Source organism: Saccostrea echinata, unplaced genomic scaffold, assembly GCF_033153115.1.
Source record: "Saccostrea echinata isolate AGI-Se365-2 ecotype Australia unplaced genomic scaffold, CSIRO_AGI_Sech_v1 ptg000025l, whole genome shotgun sequence".
NCBI classification, from domain to species: Eukaryota; Metazoa; Mollusca; class Bivalvia; order Ostreida; family Ostreidae; genus Saccostrea; species Saccostrea echinata.
In genome coordinates this window covers 13,016,637-13,041,234 of record NW_026889774.1, presented here as the reverse complement: position 1 = coordinate 13,041,234, position 24,598 = coordinate 13,016,637, and the positions used below count along the sequence as shown (strand labels likewise).

The following is a 24,598-nucleotide window of genomic DNA, read 5'->3' as shown; positions in this document are numbered from 1 at the left end:
GCCAATTAACGATGTTATTTATAGACGTTTACACATTCCTCTGTCACGTGCTTGTGTGATCACATGTACGTGTATATGCGTAGTGCCAAGTATCAAATCAGTCAGACACTCGGTTTAAAAAAAAGGTAATTTTATAATAAAATATAATGAAACTAAATTTATTTTGATTTTAAATAACTCAGTGAAAATTCATTTCAATTTTCAATGTAAACACCCTTGTATACGTCCCAATTAAAGCCATTGTTGTGATTATCTGAACACCGCTATTATCAATGGCTTTGATTTTTTTTATTGATATAATTGAGGGGCCAATTTATAACCTTCGTACATTATAGTCATTTAAAAAAGGAAATATCAAGTCTGTTCAAACTTAATTGTTACAATAACTCGAGCTCTGCTGGGAATAAGATATATATGTGAAGATTACTGCGATGTACAAAGTCATGATTACCGTTGCTAAATAAAGATTTAAGTCAATCTGTTCAAACTGAAATTCAACAGTTTCTCGTGCTTTGTTGAAATATAATTATTTTTTCGAGGATACAGAAAACATGTAATGAATTTCAAGATTTCCGTTGGCTAAAAAGAAAAAAATAATGCAATAATATTTCGTACTTTGTTGAATAAAATCATGTCATGGAATGTTTATAATAAAATAATTAAAATAACACTGTGGACAATATCTTGCATGTATAGAAAAAAAGAAACACTTTTTAGTTTAAAATTTTTTCTAAATGGCATTGTCATGACCGGCTTATTTTCAAAACAGGCTTATTTTCGAGTAATTTTTAATGCAAGAAATAGGTGGCTTATTTTCAAAACCGGCTTATTATTAAATCCGGCTAATTTTCAAGGTTTTAGTGTGTACCAGAGTAAGAGTATTAATTTGTGTTTCTGTTCAACAGTTAAATTAATCCTTAATAAATTAACAAAACGAAAAATGAACTCGGGATACCTCGGGTGTTTCTTCTCAAGGTAAAGATAAAAAGCGAGGGTTTCTGAATGCACACGATAAACGCAAAACACGATACACGATAGAACCTGATAAACGATCTTCACGATAAACGCAAAACCTGATGAACGGAAAACATGATAGAAAACGCAAAACCTGATAAACGGAAAACACGATACGATAGGATACACGCACGATACGATAGGATACACGCACGATACGATAGGATAAACGCACGATAGGACACAATAGAATTGTAAAGAATAACGATGTGGGTACTGTAACTCAGTATAAATATGTATAGAAAACGTAAATTTTTGATGACTGATAGCTTGTAAAGTAATTTTTGACAGTCAAATAATTTTAATCAATTTCTTCTAGTCAATTTGCAAATAAAATTCGTAAAATATGTGACTAGATTTAGAAGAAGAAAGCATAAAACAACGTTGAATTTGTTTCCTTCCATCAAAATGTATCGTATCGAAAATAACCGAACCGAGACAAAATTATACAATACGTAATGAACCGTGCAGGAGGTGTATCGTTTCACCCCTAGATAATTATCTAATAGTATTTCTTCTTTCTTTTTTTTAAATATTCTTAAAATGATTCAATTTGCATTTATAAAGTCTACCTGTCGGGAAGAAGGAGAGGTTGCATAATTAACGAAATTCCAAATAGGCTTTTTAAGGATTTATCATTAATCAAAATGGAGGCACCAAATTGATGAACATATGATTTTGTGGATTGACTCACCAACGAAATCCATGGAAATTGGTGTTCCATGAATAATGATAAAACCGCTGTAACGAGATTCTTTATGTATTCATAAAGAACATTGTGAAAAAGTCTACTGGATTCATGTCTCCTTAAAACAGAGATTTCATTATAAGCAACTTGAATAGGGGTGGGAGGATACACGGGTCTTGCGATACAATATGTATCTCCATACATATGATACATGTATCTCAATATTATGATAAATTGGAAAACTATAAAAAATAAGTATTTATTTGTCTTCTTAACAATATATCAACAAAATATATATCAAATTACATGTACTTTGAAATTAATACTTGTAGTTCATCAGTTTCATTGACTAAAATTTCACAAAAACAATATTACATCTACGTATTGCTTAATATTTCTATAAACAAGCTTAGTTTTCAAATATTTGTGAAGTTCATCAATATCACTGACTAAAAAATTCATCAAAAACAATATCACATATACATAATTATTAATTGCTAAAAGTCTATAACCAAGTTAAATTGAGTTTACAAAAAAATTAATCCACTTCAAATTTTTAAAAAATGAAAAATAGAGAATCCATGCTTTGTTGTGAGCTGTTAGTGCCATATGGGCACAAATAAATAATATCCCCTCTTGTTGAAATGACACATTCTATATACAACACGCTTAACAGACTCAACTCTTCTTGTCCCATCTTCCGAGGATGCTAAAATTGGAAAATGTTACCCCCATATATACAACTTATTTGTGCTCAAAAGCGTTATCAATATCATCTCTTCACTTTGTAGAGTTTGTTAACACGTCACCATTTTTTCCCAAACTACTTTCATTTTCAATTTTGTTATAGTTCGTTTGTGTATTGTTTCCTACCGATATTTCGATGCATGTATCGTAAACTATCTTGGCAGAAAATATTGGTGTGTATCTGTATATTATCCGACCTCTATTCTTCATAACTGAGTTTTATTGTATAATTTGCAACTACTTTTATTTGTGATTTGGAAAACTGCTACTAAAAACTTTCACAATTGAAGGAATATTCTTCATAAATACACAACTAAATAAATGATTCTCATAAAAAATGTTTGCTAGTAAAAGCAGGTTGCAAAACTTGCCTATATTTCTTTAATTTACATTAATTTTCGTGCTTGAGGAAATATTCTACATATGTTCACAACTATATATAAATGATTTGCAGCTAGAAATATTAGCTAGTTACGGAAGCAAAATTAATTGATCTCTCTTGCACAGGAATAAAAGATGGTTTACAATAATTGTAAATTGTTTTTACAGGAAACACTGAAATAAAGGATTTCTTGTTTATATGGAAGTTTTTTTTCTCTCTTTCCCATCAAGTAATTTATATATTTAAGAATTATTGACACATAGGTATAAAACAATTTAAATCAACCATGGAGATATTCTACAACCATTTTTCCTTTGGTAATTAAATTCATCTTTTCTTTTTCAATTGCAGCTATCTTGAAAAGAAACGACTTGTTTTTCCAAGATTCTTTTTTGTATCTGATCCAGCTTTATTAGAAATCCTTGGTCAAGCTAGTGATTCTCACACCATTCAGGTACTGTACAAGGGTTGTTCGGAAAGTTCGTGGACCACCGTCATAACTTTTTTATTTTACGTCATATTATATCCAAATTTGGAAGAAATATTTCAACAGTAAATTCAAATGTTGTGTATTAAAATTTTTAAAATATCTTTGTTTATTTCAAACTTATTTAGACTTACAAAATGTGAAAATTGGATCATGGAGCAGGTCAAAATTTTGTCCTTTACAATCAAGACACGAAATAATTTCTGAAGTCATATCTTCTGTAAAATGACACAAAAATGGAAAAATTCTACACCTTTTACTTGAGAATTGCTTCATCGTTTCCGATTCCAAATTATGACTTAATATTTTGCTTCATTGAAAAGAAATCAGTTTCAGAAGATAGGTAGTCCTCACTGAAAAAGGCAAACAAGATGACGTCGTAGAACGTCACGGAGCAGCAGTAAACCATGATACAATTTTGTGTTTTACTCTGGAAAACTCCAGAAAAAAACTCTAACAAGAGGCCCACGGGCCTTATAGGTCACCTGAGTATCATGCAACAACTTCGCCACATTGGATTCATGTTTTAAACCAGAGGCCATGAAATTTACAATTTCGAAAGAGGCACACTTGCTCATCATAATTTTACATTTAGTAAGCTTACTTAATACCCAGAAAGAGAGCAGAGGATTATCAAAGAATTAATGCATTTTCACTATGTAATCATTAGAGCCCTGTCCTAACACCAGAACCATGATGCAGGGGCCATAAAATTAACAATTTTGGAAGAGGCATCCTTACATATCATAACAATACTCTTAGTTCATCAGCTTAATACCCAGGAGAAAAGAAGAAGATTGTCAAAGAATTATTGCATTTTTACTATGTAATCATTAGAGCCCCACCCTAACACCAGAACCCCTGACCCAGGGGCCATGAAATTCATAATTTTGGAAGAGGCACCTTTACTCATCATAACTATGCATCAGTTTGTTTGTTAAATACCCAGGATCAAAGAAAAAGATTTTTAAAGAAATAATGCATTATCACTATATATTCAACAGAGCCCCACCCTAACACCAGAACCCTGACCTAGGGGCCGTGAATTTCACAATTTTGGAACAGGCACCCTTACATATCATAACTATACTCTTAGTTCATCGGCTTATTACCCAGGAGAAAAGGAGAAGATTGTCAAAGAATTATTGCATTTTTACTATGTAATCATTAGAGCCCCGCCCTAAAACAGAACCCCTGACCAGGGGCCATGAAATTCACAACATAGGAATAGGCACCCTTATCCATCATAACTATGCCTTCAGTTTGTTTGCCCTGGATCAGAGAAGATTTTTAAAAGAAATAATGCATTTTCACTATACATGTATATTCAACAGAACGCTGCCCTAACACCAGAACCCCTGACCCTGGAGCCATGAAATTCACAATTTTGGAAGAGGCACCTTTCATCATCATAACTATGTATTTATTTTGTTTTCATAATATCCAAGAGCACAGAAGAAGCTTTTTAAAGAAATAATACATTATCACTATATATTCAACAGAGCCCCACCCTAACACCAGAACCCCTGACCCTTGGGCCATGAAATTCACAATTTTGGAAGAGGCTCTTTTTCTCATCATAACTATGTACTTAGTTCATCGGCTTAATACCCAGGAGCAGAGGAGAAGATTTTTGAATAATTAATGCATTTTCACTATATAATCATTAGATACCCGCCCTAACACCAGAACCCCTGACCCTGGGGCCATGAAATTCACAATTTTAGAAGAGACACCTTTCCTCATCATAACTATGCATATTGTTTGTTTCCTAAATACCCAAGAGCAGAGGAGAAGATTTTTTAAGAATAATGCTTTTCACTACATATTCAACAGAGCCCCACCCTAGCACCAGAACCCCTGACCCTGGGGCCATAAATTTCACAATTTAGGTAGAGGGCTCAATGCTTATTACATTCATGCCAACAGTTTGCCTGCTTGATGCCCAGGAGTAAAGAAGAAGATTTTTAAAGATTGCATTAATTCTGATGGTTTTAGCCCCACCCCTCAGGCCCCAGGGGGGTAGGGGTCATGAATTTCACAATTTTTACTCCCCTTCACATATAGATGCTATGTGCCAAATTTGGTTGAATTTGGTTCAGTGGTTCCAGAGAAGAAGCTGAAAATGTTCAAATGTTGACGCACGACGCACGCCGACGGACGAAAACAGATAGCAATAGGTCACCTGAGTAAACTCAGGTGACCTAAAAATGCGGGAGGAAGTAGGAAACATGTCAAAAGCGAGTCATGCATGTGTGTGAACATGGTACAAGCGGTATTTGAATGATAGACTACTCTGCTCAGACGATGGTGATCTGTAAGAAAACGGATTATCTGTAAAAATCTTATCAGAAACATTGAAAGTTCGTAATGTCATGCTAAGAGTTTGGCGCTTCACAGATGCTGATCTTGTGAAAGCACACTTATGCAGTGAAAAAAATATAACATTGACAAACAAAATGATGCTACTGGAACAATTGTTAGCAAAATAGATTCAAGTGAAAGAGAAACGTTTTTAATGAGTGCCCTGGTATTGGGCAGTACTGTGTGAAATGTATAGGGATAGTATTTTCGAGAACCTCATATGGGTATGTTTTAGATGTTACAATGTTGATGAGTTTGCTCCGTGGCTACAAAACGTGTTGATTTGAAAATTAAATAACATAAATTCTATTACATCACGTGGAATGAAACTTCACACTTTAACAAAATAAATATTTTTACACATGATAATGTGATCATTTTAAATTTCTTGAAAATAGTATAAAGAAGATTGGCATAGTCCACGAACTTTCCGAACAACCATCATATTTCTGTAAATTAAGTCTCTGCATATATTGGTTTTGACACTGTGTTCTGTTTGTCTGTCTGTCTGGAAAGTCCTGCATGCAACGTAGTAATACTATGTTAGCTAAACATGATCTTTTATTTTTATGACCTTCAACCTTAACCTTAAATCAAAATTATAATCCATTTTCAAGTGATAGAAAATAGCTTAAAATCATCAAACTTTGTCAGTTGATGCATCTTGAGTCTTTGGAGTGTATCAACTAAAAAGTAGGTCACTGTGATCTACTTTTGCAATTCCATAGCTTAATTTGAATATTTCAGAACGTAATTGGTTTGGAATTATCAAACTTTGTCAGTTGATGCATCTTTGGTACTTGGAGTGTCAACCAAAAAGTAGGTCACAGTGACCTACTTATGGAATTTGATGGCTTTTTCAGTTACTAATTGGCTTAGAATCATCAAACGTTGTCAGTTGATAAATTTTGGGTCCTCAAAGTGTGTCAACTAAAAGGGAGATCACCGTGACCTACTTTTGGAATTTGATGGCTTTTTCAGGTACTAATTAGAATTATTAAACTTTGTCACTTGATTCAAATGTCACTGTGACCTACTTTTGCAATTTCATGGCATAATTTGAATATTTCAGGTACTAATTGGCTTGGAATTATCAATCAAACTTTGTCATTTGATGCATCTTGGGTACCCGGAGTGTGTCAACTAAAAATTAGGTCACTGTGACCTACTTTAGGAATTTGATGGCTATTTCAGATACTTATTGGCTTAGAATCATCAAACTTTGTTAGTTGATGCATCTTGAGTCCTCGGAGTGTGTCAACCAAAAGGTGGGTCACTGTGACCTACTTTTGCAACTTCATGGCTAAATTTTAAATATTTCAGATACTAATTGGCTTGGAATTATCAAACTTTGTCAATTGTTGCCATGCTGACCTACTTTTGGAATTTCAAGGCTTCATCCTTATACATAGGTTACCAAGAGATGAGATTATAGGTTCTACTATTTTGAGAAGAGTGATTCTAGGTCCTTGGGCCTCTTGTTATTGCTTGCATCATTATGGTGTTTGTCAGAATTATAATTCAATACAAATATAATAGGTGAATGACATTATGATAAACTAACACTCCCCCAAAAGAATGATTATGTTCTTTTTATGATTTAAATTCAGCTTCTGTAAATCTTTTTTTTCTCCCTGTATGATTTAAAGAAATAGTTTAATCATATGTTTTTATTTCCCAAAAATATAATTAAAAAATCTAATTGAGTTGAAAAAAGGGGGGAAAAATGAGTAAATTATTAAGTGATATAATTACTGACCTTTGATAAGACTGGGGATTGCAAGGGATATAAATCTGTAAAGAAGCTCATGTTTTGCATATTGTGCACGTGTTCACAAGTAGCAGAATTACATTGAATTTAGTACAAATTGAAAGCAAAACAAGAAAAAAAAATTTAAATTCATTAAATTGTATATTAAAAAAAACAAAATAATTAAAAAGGACCTTAATTAGACTAATTATAAGTTTTCTTGATGTGTTATTCTCTTTTTGACTGTTTGTATTTCGTCTGCACTTTATAGAGGGTATTAACTGACAATCAAATTGTATGTTTACAAATATGTATTGACAAATTAAACCTGCATAAAGATATGTCTTTTGAGGTCACCTGAGTAAACTCAGGTGACCTATTGCTATCCGTTTTCGTCCGTCGTCGTTCGTCGGTCGTAAACTTTTGAACATTTTTAGCTTCTTCTCTGGAACCACTGAACCAATTACATCCAAATTTGGTATACAGCATTTATGGGTAAAGGGGAACAAAATTTGTGAATTTCATGGTCCCTGCCCCCCCCCCCCCCCCCCCCCCCCCGGGGCCTGAGGGGTGGGGCTAAAACCACCAAAAATAATGCAATCTTTAAAAATCTTCTTCTTTACTCCTGGACATCAAGCAGTCAAACTGTTGGCATCATTGTAATAAGCATTGAGTCCTCTACCAAAATTGTGAAATTCATGGCCCCAGGGTCAGGGGTTCTGGTGTTAGGGCGGGGCTCTATAGATTATATAGTGAAAAAGCATTAATTCTTTGAAAACCTTCTTCTTTGCTCCTGCGTAATAAATAAAGGAACTAAGTACATAGTTATGATGAGCTAAAGTGCCTTTTTAAAAATTGTGAAATTCATGGCCCCAGGGTCAGGGGTTCTGGTGTTAGGGCGGGGCTCTATTGATTATATAGTGAAAATGCATTAATTCTTTGAAAATCTTCTTCTCTGCTTCTGGATATTTAATAAAGTAACTAAGTACATAGTTATGATGAGCAAGAGTGCCTCTTTCAAAATTGTGAATTTCATGGTCCCAGGGTCAGGGGTTCTGGTGTTAGGGCGGGGCTCTATCGACTATATAGTGAAAATGCATTAATTCTTTGAAAATTTCTCCTCTGCTCCTGGGCATTAAGGTGATAAACTAAGTACATAGTTATGATGAGGAGGTGGGCCTCTTCCAGAATTGTGAAAGCCATGGCCCCTGGGTCAGGGGTTCTGGTGTTAGGGCAGGGCTCTATTGATTATATAGTGAAAATGCTTTAATTCTTTGAAAATCTTCTTCTCTGCTCCTGGGTATTATTTAAACGAACTAAGTGCATGGTTATGATGCATAAGGATGCCTTTTCCAAAATTGTGAAGTTCATGGCCCCAGGGTCAGGGGTTCTGGTGTTAGGGTGGGGCTCTATTGATTATATAGTGAAAATGCATTGATTCTTTGAAAATCTTCTCTGCTACTGGAGATTATTTTAACAAACTAAGTGCATGATTATGATAGACAAGGATGTCTCTTCCAAAATTTTTAAATATATCGCCTCAGTTTTGGGGGTTCTTGAGGAGGGGGGGGGGGGGGGCTCTATTGATTATATAGTGAAAAAGCATTAATTCTATTAATTAATCATTAATTAATCCTGTCGGCTCCTTAGTGTTGAGCTGATAAATAAATTGCTTAGCTATAATAAAAATGGGAGCTTCGAACAGAATTTTTAGGTCACCTGAGTCACTCAGGTGACCTATTGCTATCCGTTTTTGTCCGTCGTCGTGCGATGTGCGTTAACATTTGAACATTTTTAGCTTCTTCTCTGAAACACCGCTCAACCAATTTCAACTAAATTTGGCATATAGCATCTATGGGTGAAGGGGAACAAAAATTGTGAATTTCATGGTCCCTGCCCCCCTGGGGCCTGAGGGGTGGGGCTTAAACCACCAAAATTAATGCAATCTTTAAAAATCTTCTTCTTTACTCCTAGACATCAAGCAGTCAAACTGTTGGCATCATTGTGATAAGCATTGAGTCCTCTACCAAAATTGTGAAATTCATGGCCCCAGGGTCAGGGGTTCTGGTGCTAGGGCGGGGCTATATAGATCATATAGTGAAAGTGCATTATTTCTTTGAAAATCTTCTTCTCTGCTCCTGGGTATTAAATAAACTAACTAAGTATATAGTTATGATGAGTAAGAGTGACTCTTCCAAAATTGTGAAATTCATGGCCCCAGGGGCAGGGGTTCTGGTGTTAGGGTGGGGCTCTATTGATTATATAGTGAAAATGCATTAATTCATTGAAAATCTTCTTCTCTGCTCCTGGGTATTAAATAAACTAACTAAGTATATAGTTATAATGAGTAAGAGTGCCTCTTTCAAAATTGTGAAATTCATGGCCCCTGGGTCAGGGGTTCTGGTGTTAGGGCGGGGCTCTATTGATTATTTAGTGAAAATGCATTAATCCTTTGAAAATCTTCTTCTCTGCTCCTGGGTATTAAATTCAGTAACTAAGTACATAGTTATGATGAGCAAGAGTGCCTCTTTCAAAATTGTGAATTTTATGGCCCCTGGGTCAGGGGTTCTGGTGTTAGGGTGGGGCTCTATTGATTATATAGTGAAAATGCATTAATCCTTTGAAAATCTTCTTCTCTACTCCTGGGTATTATTGAAACATATTAAATACATAGTTATGATAATCAAGGATGCCTCTTTCAAAATTGTGAAATTCGTGGCCCCTGGATCAGAGGTTCTGGTGTTAGGGCGGGGCTCTATTGATTATAAAGTGAAAATGTTTTAATTCTTTAAAAATCTTTTTCTCTGCACCTGGGTATTATTTAAACAAACTAAGTACATTGTTATGATAAGCAAGGATGCCTCTTCCAAAATTGTGAAATTCATGGCCCTGGGGACAGGAGTTCTGGTGCTAGGGCGGGGCTATATAGATCCTATAGTGAAGGTGAATTATTTCTTTGAAAATCTTCTCTGCCCCTGGGTATTGCTTAAACAGGCTAAAGTACATTGTTATTATACACAAGGATGCCTCTTCCCAAAATTGTGGATTTTATGACCCCAGGTTTAAGGGTTCTGGTGAAGGGGGGGGGGGGGGCTTCTATTGATTATAAAGTGAAAAAGCAAAATTTCTTTGAAAATATTCTTTTCTTCTTCTAGTTAAAAAAGCAAAGAAGCTAAGTGTATAGTTATGATGAGCAAGTGTGCTTCTTCCAGAGGAGTGAATTTCATGACCCCTGGGTCAGATGTGCTGGTGTGAGGGTGGGGCTCTTGATAATTTAGTGAAAATGCATTAATTCTATTAAATAATCCTGTTTGCTCCTTAGTGTTAAGCAGATAAACAAAGTGATGATGAGCAAACATATGGTCCCAGGGTCAGAAGCTCTGGTGTTTTGGGGTTGGGGGGTTGGGGGGGGCTCTATTGATAATATAGTGAATCTGTAGTAAAAATGCATTATTTATTTAAAAATCTTCTCCGCACCTGGGCATATCTGAGGCAAACAGAGTAAAAGTTTTTATAAGGAAGGGAATTTTTACCAGATTTTTGAACATCTGGACCATTTGGTCAAGTGTTCTGGTCCTGGCCAGGGCTCTATTAGTTTGTATTCTACTGAGAGGAGTTATTCCCCTTTACCATATACTTTTGATAATTTATCACTGTAAATAATGTACTTGAAAGGTAAATAGAATAAGAGAATTTTGCAAAAACTTTTATTGTATAATACAAAAAGTACTTTCATAGTTTTAATGATCAGATAGACTTGTAAGTAGTAGATAAATAAAAATGAGACAAAAATAACTTGTCTTATTAAATATTCATCAAAGACCAAGAGATGCCAATGTAAGAGATTTCAACAAGGGATTAAAATAGTACAGAAGCATTGATAATTTGTTAATATACTGTATGGTGATAGTGATAAATGGGGAACAGATTAGAATCTAATTTATGAACTGTTAATGAATATTAAGACCAATTATTTTGTTGATCATAATCACCCTATTTTTCTTGCTTTTGGGCAACAAAGCTTCACCTTTCAGTTCATTTTATAAACTATGCATCCTTGAAATTGTTGTATCATACTCAGGTGACCGTTAAGGCCCTTGGGCCTCTTGTTAAATCTTGTGGTCCTTGGGTCAGGGGTTCTGGCATAACAGGGGGGGGGGGGCTTTTGATAATATAGTGGAAAAGTGTTAATTCTTTGAAGTCCATAGTAATGATGATGAGGGTAACTCTTCCAAATTTGTAAATTTCTTGACCCTTGGTCTTGGGTTCTGGTGTTAGGGTAAGGCTTTGTTGAATCTGTAGTGAAAATGCATTGTACCTGTGAAATTCTTCTCTGCTTCTGGGCATATCGGAAGCAAACTGAGTAAAAGTTTAAATGATATGAGTAAGCGTATATCTACCAGATTTTTAAACATCTGAACCATTTGTCTAAGCATTCTGGTCCTGGGCAGGGCTCTATTAATTTGTATTCTACTGAGAGAAGTTATTCCCCTTTTCCATTCACCTTTGATAATTAATCACTGTAAATAATGTATTTGAAAGGTTAATAGAACAAGATAATTATGCAAGAATGTTTATTGTATAATTAAAAAAGTACTTTCTTAGTTTTAATAATCAGGTAGACCTGTAAGTAATAGATAAATAAAAATGAGACAAAAATAACTTATCTTATTAAAAGTTCTTCAAAGACCATAAGAGAGGTCAATGCTAGAGGTCTTAATATGGGTTTATAAATAGTACAGAAGCACTAATAGTTTGTTAATAGGCTGCATGGTGATTAGTGTTAAGTGGGGGACAGATTAGAACTCAATTTCTGAGTTGATAGTGAATACTAGACTAATTATTTAGTTGATCCTGATCTTCCTACTTCTCTTGTTTTTGTTCCTCTGCTCTGCCTCTGGGTATTAAGTAATCAAAGTAAGCATGCTAACCGTATAGTTATGATGAGCAATAGTGCCTCTTTCAAAATTGTGAATTACATGGCCTCTGGTTTAAAATACGAACCAAATTCAATTGTTGGAAAGTTGTTACACAATACTCAGGTGACCTATAAGGTCCGTGGGCCTCTTGTTAATTCTCAGTGGCAGTCTACTCAACATGTAAACATTGACTGATTATTCACTAACAACAAAGCAAGTGTCTGTCTGCTTTATGTTGCAATTGCTTTGAAAATTTCACAACTTACGTAATTGATAAACTTATTAAATTATTATATAGACAATATTACAATGGACAATACTTTTTGTATTTTCTGAAAACAATTATACCCACCTTGTTTACTATAGGTTTTGGATCCGTTCCTCATGTAGAATCATGTAGCTTCCGGCATGTTCATTTCATGTACAATTTGTCAAGTTGGCTAAATAACAAGTATGTACATGAAAAGTAGCATGATTGTCACTAAAATTGCATTAGAAGCATTGACTATATAAATTATTTTGTTCATCGAGAAATGAATCTAAAGAAAGAATCGCACACATTTTTATGAAAGCTTTTGGATTTCATAAAGTGCATATTTTTTTTGTCAATATAAAATGTAAAGAAAAAAATCTATTATTTGAAAGTATTGTCAATCCGAGTATTCACCAATTAACCACATTAACTGGAAAAAAAAAGAACTCTTAACTGCATGATTTGAATGACATTTGCCAGTGAATCAAGTTCATTTTTACATGTAACAAAAATTTTCCCTTACCTTTTATTGGAGAGTAATGATCTATCTGAGTTTTTTTATAGGTTTATATTTAGAAAGACCTGGTCTATCCGCATTAATATATTCTGACGTGATATCAAATGAACCATTGATAAAACTCATTACAATGTATAAAAATAATATAAAATATATATATTTTAGTCTCATCTTCTGGGTGTCTTTGAAAATGTCAATGAAGTTGAATTTCATGAGAAGGATTATGACAGAATGCTGTCTGTGATATCAAGAGAGGGCGAAAAAGTAATGGTAAGTTCTTACAATAGCTGTTTTTGGAAAAGATTGCCAGATGGTCCCATACATGGATGTATGAATAAGAATAGATCTTTAAAATTTTGGCCAAAATAATACTGATATAAAGGACAGATGATACAAACTGAGAGCTAGGTTCACTTTATCCATAAAATGGCCCAGTCCATATACCAACTAACTAACCAAGTCCCGTTTCAAACATCAATATAAACTAGAGACTTAGTGCTTTCATTACCTATGAAAAAGTTCTCTCTGAGAGTACAGGTATTATAAAACAGGCTTTGTGAAATTGCACCATTTTTGATTCTCTTAGAAAATGGGTGTATTTGAGTTCAGCAAAGAATTAAAATATGAGCCCACCCCTTGATCCAAAAAATAAAACATGGATCATAATCTGAAATAATTCGTACATTATTTTATTGATCATTTTGGATCAGAGTTTGGGGTCTATGCAAAGTCCTGAAGAACAGCTTAAAGTTTTGGCCATTTTTTGAAGAAAATGACCTGATAGGCTAAGACCCCTTTTTGGCTCCTGATTTGGGTGTCTTTTAGAATCATACAACAGTTAATCAATAAAAACCTGTTGTTACCCCCATCATAAAATAAGTATTGGTTCTTAGTTATGGGATACACAGAGGTCACAGGAAGGTCAGAAAATATGTCAATTTCCAAATTTTCTCCTTTTTATGCAAGTTTTCATCAGCACATTTTGTTTCAGAAAACAGAGACAACAAGCTTCATGCCTATCTACCAAATTTATATATTTCATACAGTAGTATCAGGTGCATCTAGTGTATAAAAATCTCAAATAGGCAAGCTTGTGCTCTATGTTTTCTGAAGTGAAAATATCTCAAATTTGACAAAATTCCACCAGAATTTAGGAAATTTGAGAAAATGTCCTACTTTCTGCACCCTCTTGTAGCCTCGTGTATTTTTGAATTTTGAATCAAAATTAGTGCTGGTTTTAAAACCAGCATCATTTTAAGTTCTTTACTACAAACTATCACAGTTTTAACTGCGCTCTGATTTTTACATCAAATAAGGGGCCAAATTCGGCTGTTACCATACCTTGTCCTTTAAAGATTTCAGAATAATGTCGTAATTTATTACATCATAATATATGGACTAGCAAGAAAATTACCTCATTTTTAATAGATATGCAGCTAAGTGTCGAACTGAAATTTAATGTACATGTATATTCAGCTAAAACTGAGCAGTTTTGATTTTTCAGAAATTTACAGGGCCAAAAAAGGTGCTTATTTCTTTTCTTCAGAGGTCATGAAAATAACAACTAAAGCCATGTTTATATATTGAGGAAAATGAATATAAAGTTTAGTGCATAGATTTTAGTTTTTCATTCAAATTTTCATGATAATATCCTTTAGAGACTAAAAATTGAATAGATTTATAAGGATGACACCGACAGCAAAAAGGTAGAATCTTGAACATCCTTGAAAGTTTACAATCTTCTTAAAATTTTAGAAATTTGATATTATTATCATTTACAACCAGATAAGGTTCAAAAATATATATCAATCTAGGCATCAATTTTTAGCTCTTCTGAGCCAAAGGTTCAAAGAGCTAATGCTATGGCCATTTGTGCGGTGTGCATAAACTTTTTAGAATATTGGCATTAACTCAAGAACCCCTTGGCCAATTATTGTCAAATTTGTCACAGGGTATCCTTGGCCCAAGGGTTCCCGTTTATACTAAAACTAGGGTTGTGACCCTTTAACAAGGGAGATATTTAGGAAAATAGAAACAAAAGTACTGGTTGCTAAATAATCTTCTTCTCTAGTACCACTGGGCAGATTATCACCAAAATTACATAAAAGGATGAGGATTTACCCTGGGGCAAAGGGCGTGATCTCAAGGTCACTTCAAAGTTGACCAAAATTTACATTTTATTAAAATGTTGATATTTTGCTTACCATGAGGACTAGGATCATCAAATCTTGTCAGTTGATGCATCCAAGGACCTCATATCATGTTGAAAGGAGGTCAGGGCGACCTACTTTTTAAATTTTGGGTCTGTTCTTTTTCATATTGATTTAGAGGCATAATTTGGACATTTTAAGGCCTATGATTATAAAACTTTGTAAGTTGATGCATCTTGGATCCTCAAAAAATGTCAACTAAAAAGTAGGTCACCGTGACCTACTTTTGAAAAATTATGGCTTTAATTAAATATTTCAGGTACTAACTGGCTTAGAATCATCAAACTTTGTCAGTTGATGCATCTTGAGTCCTCGGAGTACAACATCTGAAAAGAAGGACACCATGACCTACTTTTGAAAATTTATGGCTTTAATTAAATATTTCGGTTCTAATTGGCTAATTGGTTTAGAATCATCAAACTTTTTCAGTTGATGCATCTTGGGTCCTCTGAGTAGGTTGACTGAAAAGTAGGTCACCGTGACCTACTTTTGAAAATTTATGGCTTTAGTTAAACATTTCAGGAACTAATTGGCTGAGAATCATCAAACTTTGTCAGTTGATGCATCTTGGATCCTCAAAGTATGTCATCTGAAAAGTAGGTCACTGTGACCTACTTTTGAAATTTTATGGTTATAATTTTAAAAATATTTTAGATATTAATTGGCTTAGACTCATCAAACTTAGTTGATGCATCTTGGGTCCTCATAGAATGACAAGTGACAAGTAGGTCACCATGACCAACCCTCAAATACTAATTGGCTTGGAATCATTTTGGGTTCCCAGAGTGTTCCATCTAAAAGGTAGGTCTTGATGACCTACCTTTGGAATTTTAAGGGTTTATCTAACTATACAGGATACTTAGAGGCTTCAAATAGAAGTGATAGGTTGTACAGTTAATCAGAAGAGTGATTTAAGGCCCTTGGGCCTCTTGTTTTTGTTTGTATCATCTGTCCTTAACATGCAAGCATAGGTTTAAGCTTGTTCCAGTATGTACCTCAGGAGTAAGTTGGGGCCACAATAGGAGATGAGAGGAATATGTAGAAAATACCTAAAAAAAATCTTGTGAACAAAAAAATTAAACTATTATGCAAGCATCCTTGGGTAGTTAAAATTAATTGTTCAAATCAGAACTCAAGGGAGGGACATCAGTAGGGGATCAAATTTTTTAAGAGAAATGTATAAGAAAAAAAATCCTCTACTTAAAAAGAGCAGGCCCACAGTTACTCATAATAATATGCAAGGGTTCTAATGGTAGTGCAGGTTCCAATTTTGTTCCAGGTATGGCCCCTGGGGCTAAAATAGGGATTCAAGAGTTTAAATTGGAATATAAAATTCAAGAGTTTAAATTGGAATATAGCATTTTTTTTTAAAGAATCTTTTGAAGAGGAACAGAGCAACATTAAATCACATTGATGTGCATGCAATCATTCCCAAGTCAAATGGATTCATTTTTTTTTTTATTATAGACCCAGAGGAAGGGTGAGGCTAAAATTGAGGGTCAAATTTTACATCATTGATTGTTTGTTTGTATGTTGTTTAACGTCCCTCTCGAGAATTTTTCACTCATATGGAGACGCCACCACTTGCTGGTGGAGAGCTGCAAATTTTGTCCTATGCTCAGCACTCAGGGCCATTGAGCAGTGAGGGATCTTTTTCATGCCAGCACCTACTGCGACACGGGACCTCAGTTTATACGGTCTCATCTGAAGGACCGGTCTACACATCCCACAGTGGAATTCAAACCCGCGACGTAAGGATCAAGTCCTTACTTTGTGACTCTAGAGCAGACGCTCTAACCACTGTGCCACGCAGGCGACTTACATCCTTGATGAAAAAATCAAAATCAGTAAGGCCACATTAGTTATAAAATTCTGCACCCCTCATTTAGTGTTGATTTAAGTTTTGTTAAGTTAGGACCCATTAAGGCTATGTTGGGTTCACAATATGGGTTTAAAATTTTTCATTGGAACAGGGAAGGGGGGGGGGGGTTAAATCTTCTGAAGAACAGCAGGGCCAGGATGACTCTTATGAGTGTTGCCCATGAGCCTTTTGTTTGAGATGGTAATCAAAGTGCAGCTGGAAACTTTAATCGTAAAGTTAATTGGGGACATGATATAAAATTTAATGCATTGATTTTGTTTTAGCTTGAATCACCAGTCAATGCAAAAGGAAATGTAGAGATATGGCTTGGAGATTTGCTGAAAGAGCAAATGAAATCTCTTCATGGAGTAATACGTGATGCGTGGAGAAACATCATTACACCAGAATTTGAATTGATGGGCTTCATGGCAAATTTTCCTGCACAGGTAAATTGTTCAAGAAATGAGTGCATCTAAGGATTATACATAGTTACTTGTATTCAAGTAATCTTATACAAATATTGACTGGGGTTGAGGGCAATATAATACATTTACAGTAATCTTCTTATATAATTTTGATTACGTTAGCCCCCTCAGGATGAAATATTGCCCGATGCGGAGAAAAAGGCAATATTTTCATCTGGAGGGGGCTAAGATAATCAACATTGCCTCAAAGCAACAAAACAAATCGATAAAATAGATTTTGATTCATTCATTAAAATTCAGCAACTTATTAATATTTGTATTCAGTGTATTTATCTGCACCTTGATTGTGGTGCTAGTGAATCTTCATGTTGCCATGATTGTGTTACTTGTTTTTTCGATGACATTATATAAATGGTGGCTGTTTTGGAGGGTAACAGTTGAAATTCAGACACCCCAAGGAAAACCATTGTCAACTGACGCGACAATAAAAAATTGGGTTGGTAGGAAAGATTCTTTTTTATTTTTATGCCCCATCATTGTCATGTCCGTCTTCTGTTCATACCTCTGTACATCCATTACTCTTTACATTTAGCTCATTTTCAATGAAACGATTCAAGATATTTTAACCAAATTTCATAAACTGATATATATATTGGTGAGAACTATTCAACTGTGAATAATTTTTTGACTTTGACCTTCCCTGTGACCTTGACCGCACCATTCCCTATCTTGTATTTAGCTTGGATTCAGAGCAACTATTCAATATGTTTTTATCAAAACTAGTTCACTTGTACACATTAGTGGGAGCTATATTGCAACTCTTGTAATTTTCTGGCCTTGACCTTCCCTATGAATTTGACCTCACTATTACTTACTGTGCATTTAGCACAAGAAACTATTCATAATATTTTCATCAAAACTCATGCACTGATACATATTGGTGGGGAATGTTCAATTGTGTCATAATTTTCTGACTTGACTTTTCCTGTGAAATTGATCCCATTATTTATCGAAGTTATAAGAAACTGTTCAAGATACTTTCATCAATTTTCATACAAAGATACAAATTGATATGAGCAGCACAACTGTGTCATATTTTCTGATCTTGACCTTTCTTATGACACTGACCCAACTATTCCTCATTAGCTCTACTGGTCAGAGACTAGAAGAGCTTATGAGATATTAAAAGGTGTCTGTCGTCTGTCCATCTGTAAACAATTCTTCAAAATGCTACTCCTACAGTTTTGGTCTGATTTCAATATAAGTTGGCACACAAGTAGACTACACTAAGATACATCATTCTCTTTATCAGTTTTTTATTTTGATGAAAATTGTTGCCATGTTACTAAATACTGTATACAGGGTTATTTTCGCCCCGTGTTATTTTCGCCCATTCACACTTGCAAGCAATTTTGCCCCGTTTTAAATTCACCCAGTCACAGTTCTGTTTAAGAAATTAAACCGTGTTCTTTGAATTTGCCCCGTTTTAAATTCGCCCACCTGTGAGTACAGTAGTTACTAAAAGTGAAAATTTCTTTGATTTACTTTCAAAATACTACTCCTCCTACAGTTTTTGTCTGATTTCAATATAACTTGGCACATAAGTAGACTCCACTAAAGTAAATAATTCTGATTATCAGTTTCTGATTTCAAAGCCATGGTTACTAAAAATAGTAATATCTGTAAATTACTTTTAAAATGCTACTCCTTCATGCCACAATTTTTTTAATTATTTTTGTATGATAATATATTTATCAACATATCATACAGGTTGGACTGCTGGGGATTCAGATGATTTGGACAAAGGATGCTGAATTTGCTTTGCAGCATGCAAGAGGTGACAAAAAGATTATGCCAACCACAAATCAGCGCTTCCTGGATATGTTAAATCGCTTGATTGAACAAACTACACATGATTTGACCAAGGTGGAAAGAGTTAAATATGAAACTCTTGTAACCATCCATGTGCATCAGCGAGACATATTTGATGACCTGGTATTTCTTGATACTTATTTGAGATACATGAATTAATATTTATTTTCCAGAGTTTTTTTCTTGATATGCCATTATTCTGGCTGTCTTCAGCTTCATATGTCTTTATTTCAGACAAGAATGCACATAAAATCCCCTACAGATTTTGAATGGTTGAAACAGGCTCGGTTCTATTTTAAAGAAGACACGGATCAGTGTATTGTGCAAATAACAGATGTGGATTTCATTTATCAAAACGAGTTTCTTGGATGCACAGACAGACTTGTTATCACACCACTTACTGATAGGTATGTCATGCCCCTAAACCACCCAGTATGCTATACATCTACACCACTCATAGAAATGTAGTCTACTTCAAATATATTGAAATTCAAGGGACCAAGACATTTTCTCAATATAACCGAAGTTCAAATTAAGCGAAATTGACCAATAAATCTGTTTTAAAATCCTTATCCCTATCTAAAAAATGTAGACAAATCAGAAGCAGAATTAAACAGTTGAATTTACAATAGTGAATAATAGTGAAATGAAAAAGTTGGTTCATTAAAGATTTAGTCGGAAAAAAAAGTCCTTCATTTTTCAGCCTTTGTACATGTACAATTTCCTGACCTTATTCTTTATCAGTTTGGGGAAAAGTCACCATGCACTCGAAGGATTCAAAAAAAGTGTGTTGCTTATTATACATGCATATAATTGCAAGTGTTTGCTCAGATTTATCCCAAAACTCTTCTCTTATTTAATTAAGATTTCACAGACAGATCTGTTAATTAATATCTATATTAATTTGTTTTAGTTATCTAAAGACAATATTTTTCTTTCATATTGGTATACCCATTTACACAAGCTTGTGTTCAATCAGCTGTTCAAAAGTGCCATCAGTATGTGATCTGAAGGCTTATTCCCCAAACGGCTACTCGCCAAAATCAACATCTAATTATCACACCCAATTAAGGGGCCCTCTAAGGGGTACAGGTAAACTTACCTGTATGAATAAATTACCTGAATTTCAATGCATATAAACGGAACAATATATCAGGTCATTTTTAGTTCAATATATCCTGTAAATTTTTTTTTTAAATTTTTCATTTTTTTAAAAATTTATTTATCTATTTTACTTTATTTATTTCTTTCTTTTTTCTTCTGTTAAATAATTTCTATTTCTATCTAAGGTTATACAGTTAAGGTTATACCCTCACAATTTTGGGGTTTCTAAGTAGAAAAACTGCATTTATTTTCACTGAATATAGTTTAAATTAATAAATAATTGCAAAAGATATATAAATTGCCATATTTTTTCTAAGATGTAAGACATAAAAAACAAAAGTGTATGTTCAGCATTAAAAAATCATACATTTTTAGTAAACATTATAAAAAATTATATTAAAACTGGTTCGAATGGATAATTCGGATGCTGAAAGTTCCAAATTAATTGGTTTAAACATATTTTATTGTCTATAAACTTTACAACTGGGATTGGGCAAAAGTTCTTAAAACTTAATACGCCCTCTCCCTACATATGAGTTATACCAAACATATTTACATATATGGGTTTCAGCTTCAAATGAATAAAACACAGAAAAGCATAATTGTCAAAGGAACATTATACAATACACAAGCTGTATAGGATTTGCAAGAAGTAATTATTGCATCAACCAAAAATATTTTTTCCTTTCGCCTATTGCAAAGCATTCTTCCAAAAGATGTATTTCTACTGGGTAAAGTGGAAATACCTTGACAAGTAATAACTTCCAGGCACGAAGTTTCAGGGGGGGGCAGGGGGTTGTCCCCAACTTTTTTCAAACATAACAATATACTAACACACTTTTTTCTTGTGGCAGTTAAGTCATGGAGATTAGGTAATGTATTTTTTTTTTTAAAGTTGGACCCCCACTTCATGTTAAAAAAAATTCCCATCAGTAGTATTTAACAGTACTTTATTTTTTAAGACATTGCCACTAAATAATAACATTAAATGTATGTCTTATTAGTTTTAGATCACAATATCAAAGAAAACATTTTAATTCTGCATTTATTTAAAATATTACCCATTAACTTTCTGACATTCTCTCCCTCTCTCTTTCTCTCTCAAGAGAGTTGTTACATTGAAATTCCATTATAGTGTGTAAGAAAAAAATGTATATACCAGCCATTCCAGGATTTGAATCCATTCTCAGTTAAAAAAAAAAAAAAAAAAAAAAGAATCTTCGTATAGAGGCCACACGCTTAACCACTAGACCAGCTCCAACACTGAAGTATAGAGTGCTATTTTATGCACACACTTTTCATTTCGGGTGGATAATAATTTTTCTTAGTTTTTTGTGATTTTCAAAAATATGCTTCTTTGAAACAAAAATTGGAAATGGCAGTTTTGAAGAAAATTTCTGTCTCTTTATGCATATATCAAATTCATTTTGTTTCAAGGAGGCAGTTTTTCAGAACAATGGGGATTCCCTATTTGAAAAACAGAAAACTTGACTTATTTTGCTATGTGACTAATTTACACTTCTTTTAAAGGCAAAGAACAAGGTACGGTTTCAATACAAATCTTGCCCTGTGTTTTTCTTAAAAATAAAAGTGATGTAAAAAATTAAAACTCATGCTTTTTGAATTATTGAAATTCCATGCAGAAAGATCATACAAATCTTTTTTCTCACATGACCTTCCAAATGCTAATTGTGACGTCATAAACTTGTGCATTTTCCCGTATTTTCTTAAAAAGTTGCAGAAGACATCAATTTTCAATGGAATTTTCTTTCAGATAATATTGTCCACAGGCATCGCCCACAAAGATTTTGAGATATGTGATTTTTGAAAGAATTTTACGCAACATATCTAAGAATTAACGTGGGCGACGTTGACGGCTGTGGACACTATTTTCTTAAGGAAAATAACCCTTGAAATGGGTCATTTTGAGGCTTTTTCTGTTTAATATAGAGAAATACATCAAATTAATGACATCATATATCCAGAATGGTACTCCATCATGCTATATTCTTTCCTGATTTATTACAGTCATATACTCAACTAATATTTAAGCCAGTTTCAAAACTTTTTGAAAACATTAAATTTTTAGGGCACAATAAAGCTAAAACCATACCTTCTTCTTGGTAGTTGATATGCATTTTGCAAATATTGTTCTACATTGTGCTGTATATACTGTTGTATCTGAAAAAAATTAAGACCGTTTTCTGTTACTTAAAAATTTTCTTTTAAACTGCTACATCTTTAGGGGAAAAAACACCCTCTTTTTTCATTTAAATTTATTTATTAAATCTGGGGGGGGGGGGTGAATATTTTTCTAATGGAAAAAAAAAATGAAATTTCATATTTTTATTTGATTTATCAAATATTGGTTATCCAGGTAAACAGGCAAATCTACAAGTACCCCTTAGAGGGCCCCTTAATTGAGTGCGATAATTACTTGCTGTTTTTGGCGAGTAGCTGTTCGAGGAACACACCGATCTGAAAGAACGAAAAACCCCTCAGGAATTTATTTATTATAAAAAAAACACAGTGAAAACGTATTAGGTGGATCAAAATACATTCTTAATTAAAATTCAGCTTCACATACTTTGTTGTTTTTTTACATTTTGTCCAGCAAATTTTCAGTGTGTCCTGTAGTTTTTGTGATTTTTTGACAATCTGTAGGACACTATGTCCGACAGATTTTTTACCTCTTTCGCCAACTCTGGAAGAACCATCATGTAGTACAGATTCCAGTTCAAAACTTTGCCCATATCAATAGGGTGGGGTCACAATAGGGTATCAAAGTTTACATGGGAATATAACAGAAAAAAAATCTTTAAAAAATTTTCCTTTCCCAAACAGTTGGACAATGATTTGTGATACATGTGTATTAAAATACAAATGTTGTCAGATGATTGTGTAGATTCAAGTTTTTGACCTTGGGAGAGGGAAGGGGCCACTAGAATCAAAGAAAAAAATCTTGAAATAAAAGCCTTATTTTAAAGAACAACAATTAGTCAAATGTTGATACAGTAAGGTAAGCATCCTCCAGTAGTGTAGATTCAAGTTTGTACAAATCATGGCCTCCAGGGCTAGGGTGGGACCAATACTCTGAAGAACACGAGGGCCATACTTACTCGGGTGAACAATATGGCCCATGGGCATCTTGTTAGTGATTTTTTGGAATAACTCAGATAATTTTATAAGAAAATATTTTTAATTTTTTTTAAGCGACTTCTGTTTATATCGATGCAAGGATCATTGCTAAATAATGTCAGAATCAGATGATCGCAGAATATCTGTTATACGGTATTGCATTTCTCACAAAGGTCATGTCAAATTGCAGGAAAATAGGTATGTTTCTAGTAAAGAGATATTTCTTTTAATAGTGAGTCTAGTTTCAAAAGAGGTTATGTCAGATAGCCCCCTGTGCACTTGTCTTCCTTGCATTCTTGATGGAACACAGAGCTACATATTCTTAGCAGAGATTTGTGGTTACTTCTTCATAACAGGTGTTACATCACACTTGCTCAGGCCTTGGGAATGTCCATGGGTGGGGCACCAGCTGGTCCAGCAGGTACTGGCAAAACGGAAACAACCAAAGACATGGGAAAAGCTCTGGGAAAGTATGTAGTGGTATTCAACTGTTCTGATCAAATGGATTTTAGAGGACTGGGAAGAATATATAAAGGTAAATCTATGAGGACTTAACTCAGGAAGTCTATTTTTTCAACTCAGGAAGTCTATTTGAAAAAAACTACTTGTAGAAAGAAAAATAACACACAACAAATATTCATATTTGCTGAAAAACTTTACCAAGATGCTGTTCAGTTACATGTATAGGGGATGGTTGATAAGAATGGTAATAGACAGGTAGGCAATAGATTGGGGAATGGTGGTACATGTAAAACAGTTTTATATAGCAAGGAAATCAGGATTTGAACATTTGTTGGTGGTAAGTGGGGGTGGCATTATTACGGGAGATTGCTGTATTCTCTTTACATAGGATATTGCATCAAAGGG

The 24,598-nt window shown here is 34.0% G+C and overlaps 1 protein-coding gene across 1 annotated transcript in view; it reads left to right on the top strand.

The window, feature by feature from the left end:
• LOC133192042 (dynein axonemal heavy chain 8-like) overlaps positions 1-24,598 on the top strand; it is a 229,870-nt gene that overhangs the window by 104,497 nt on the left and 100,775 nt on the right. Inside the window, exons 35-40 of the mRNA XM_061327885.1 lie at positions 3,183-3,285; positions 13,287-13,391; positions 17,477-17,638; positions 19,388-19,612; positions 19,724-19,896; positions 24,088-24,266. Of these exons, the coding sequence (XP_061183869.1) occupies positions 3,183-3,285; positions 13,287-13,391; positions 17,477-17,638; positions 19,388-19,612; positions 19,724-19,896; positions 24,088-24,266 (947 nt within the window). The remainder of the gene's footprint in view (positions 1-3,182; positions 3,286-13,286; positions 13,392-17,476; positions 17,639-19,387; positions 19,613-19,723; positions 19,897-24,087; positions 24,267-24,598) is intronic.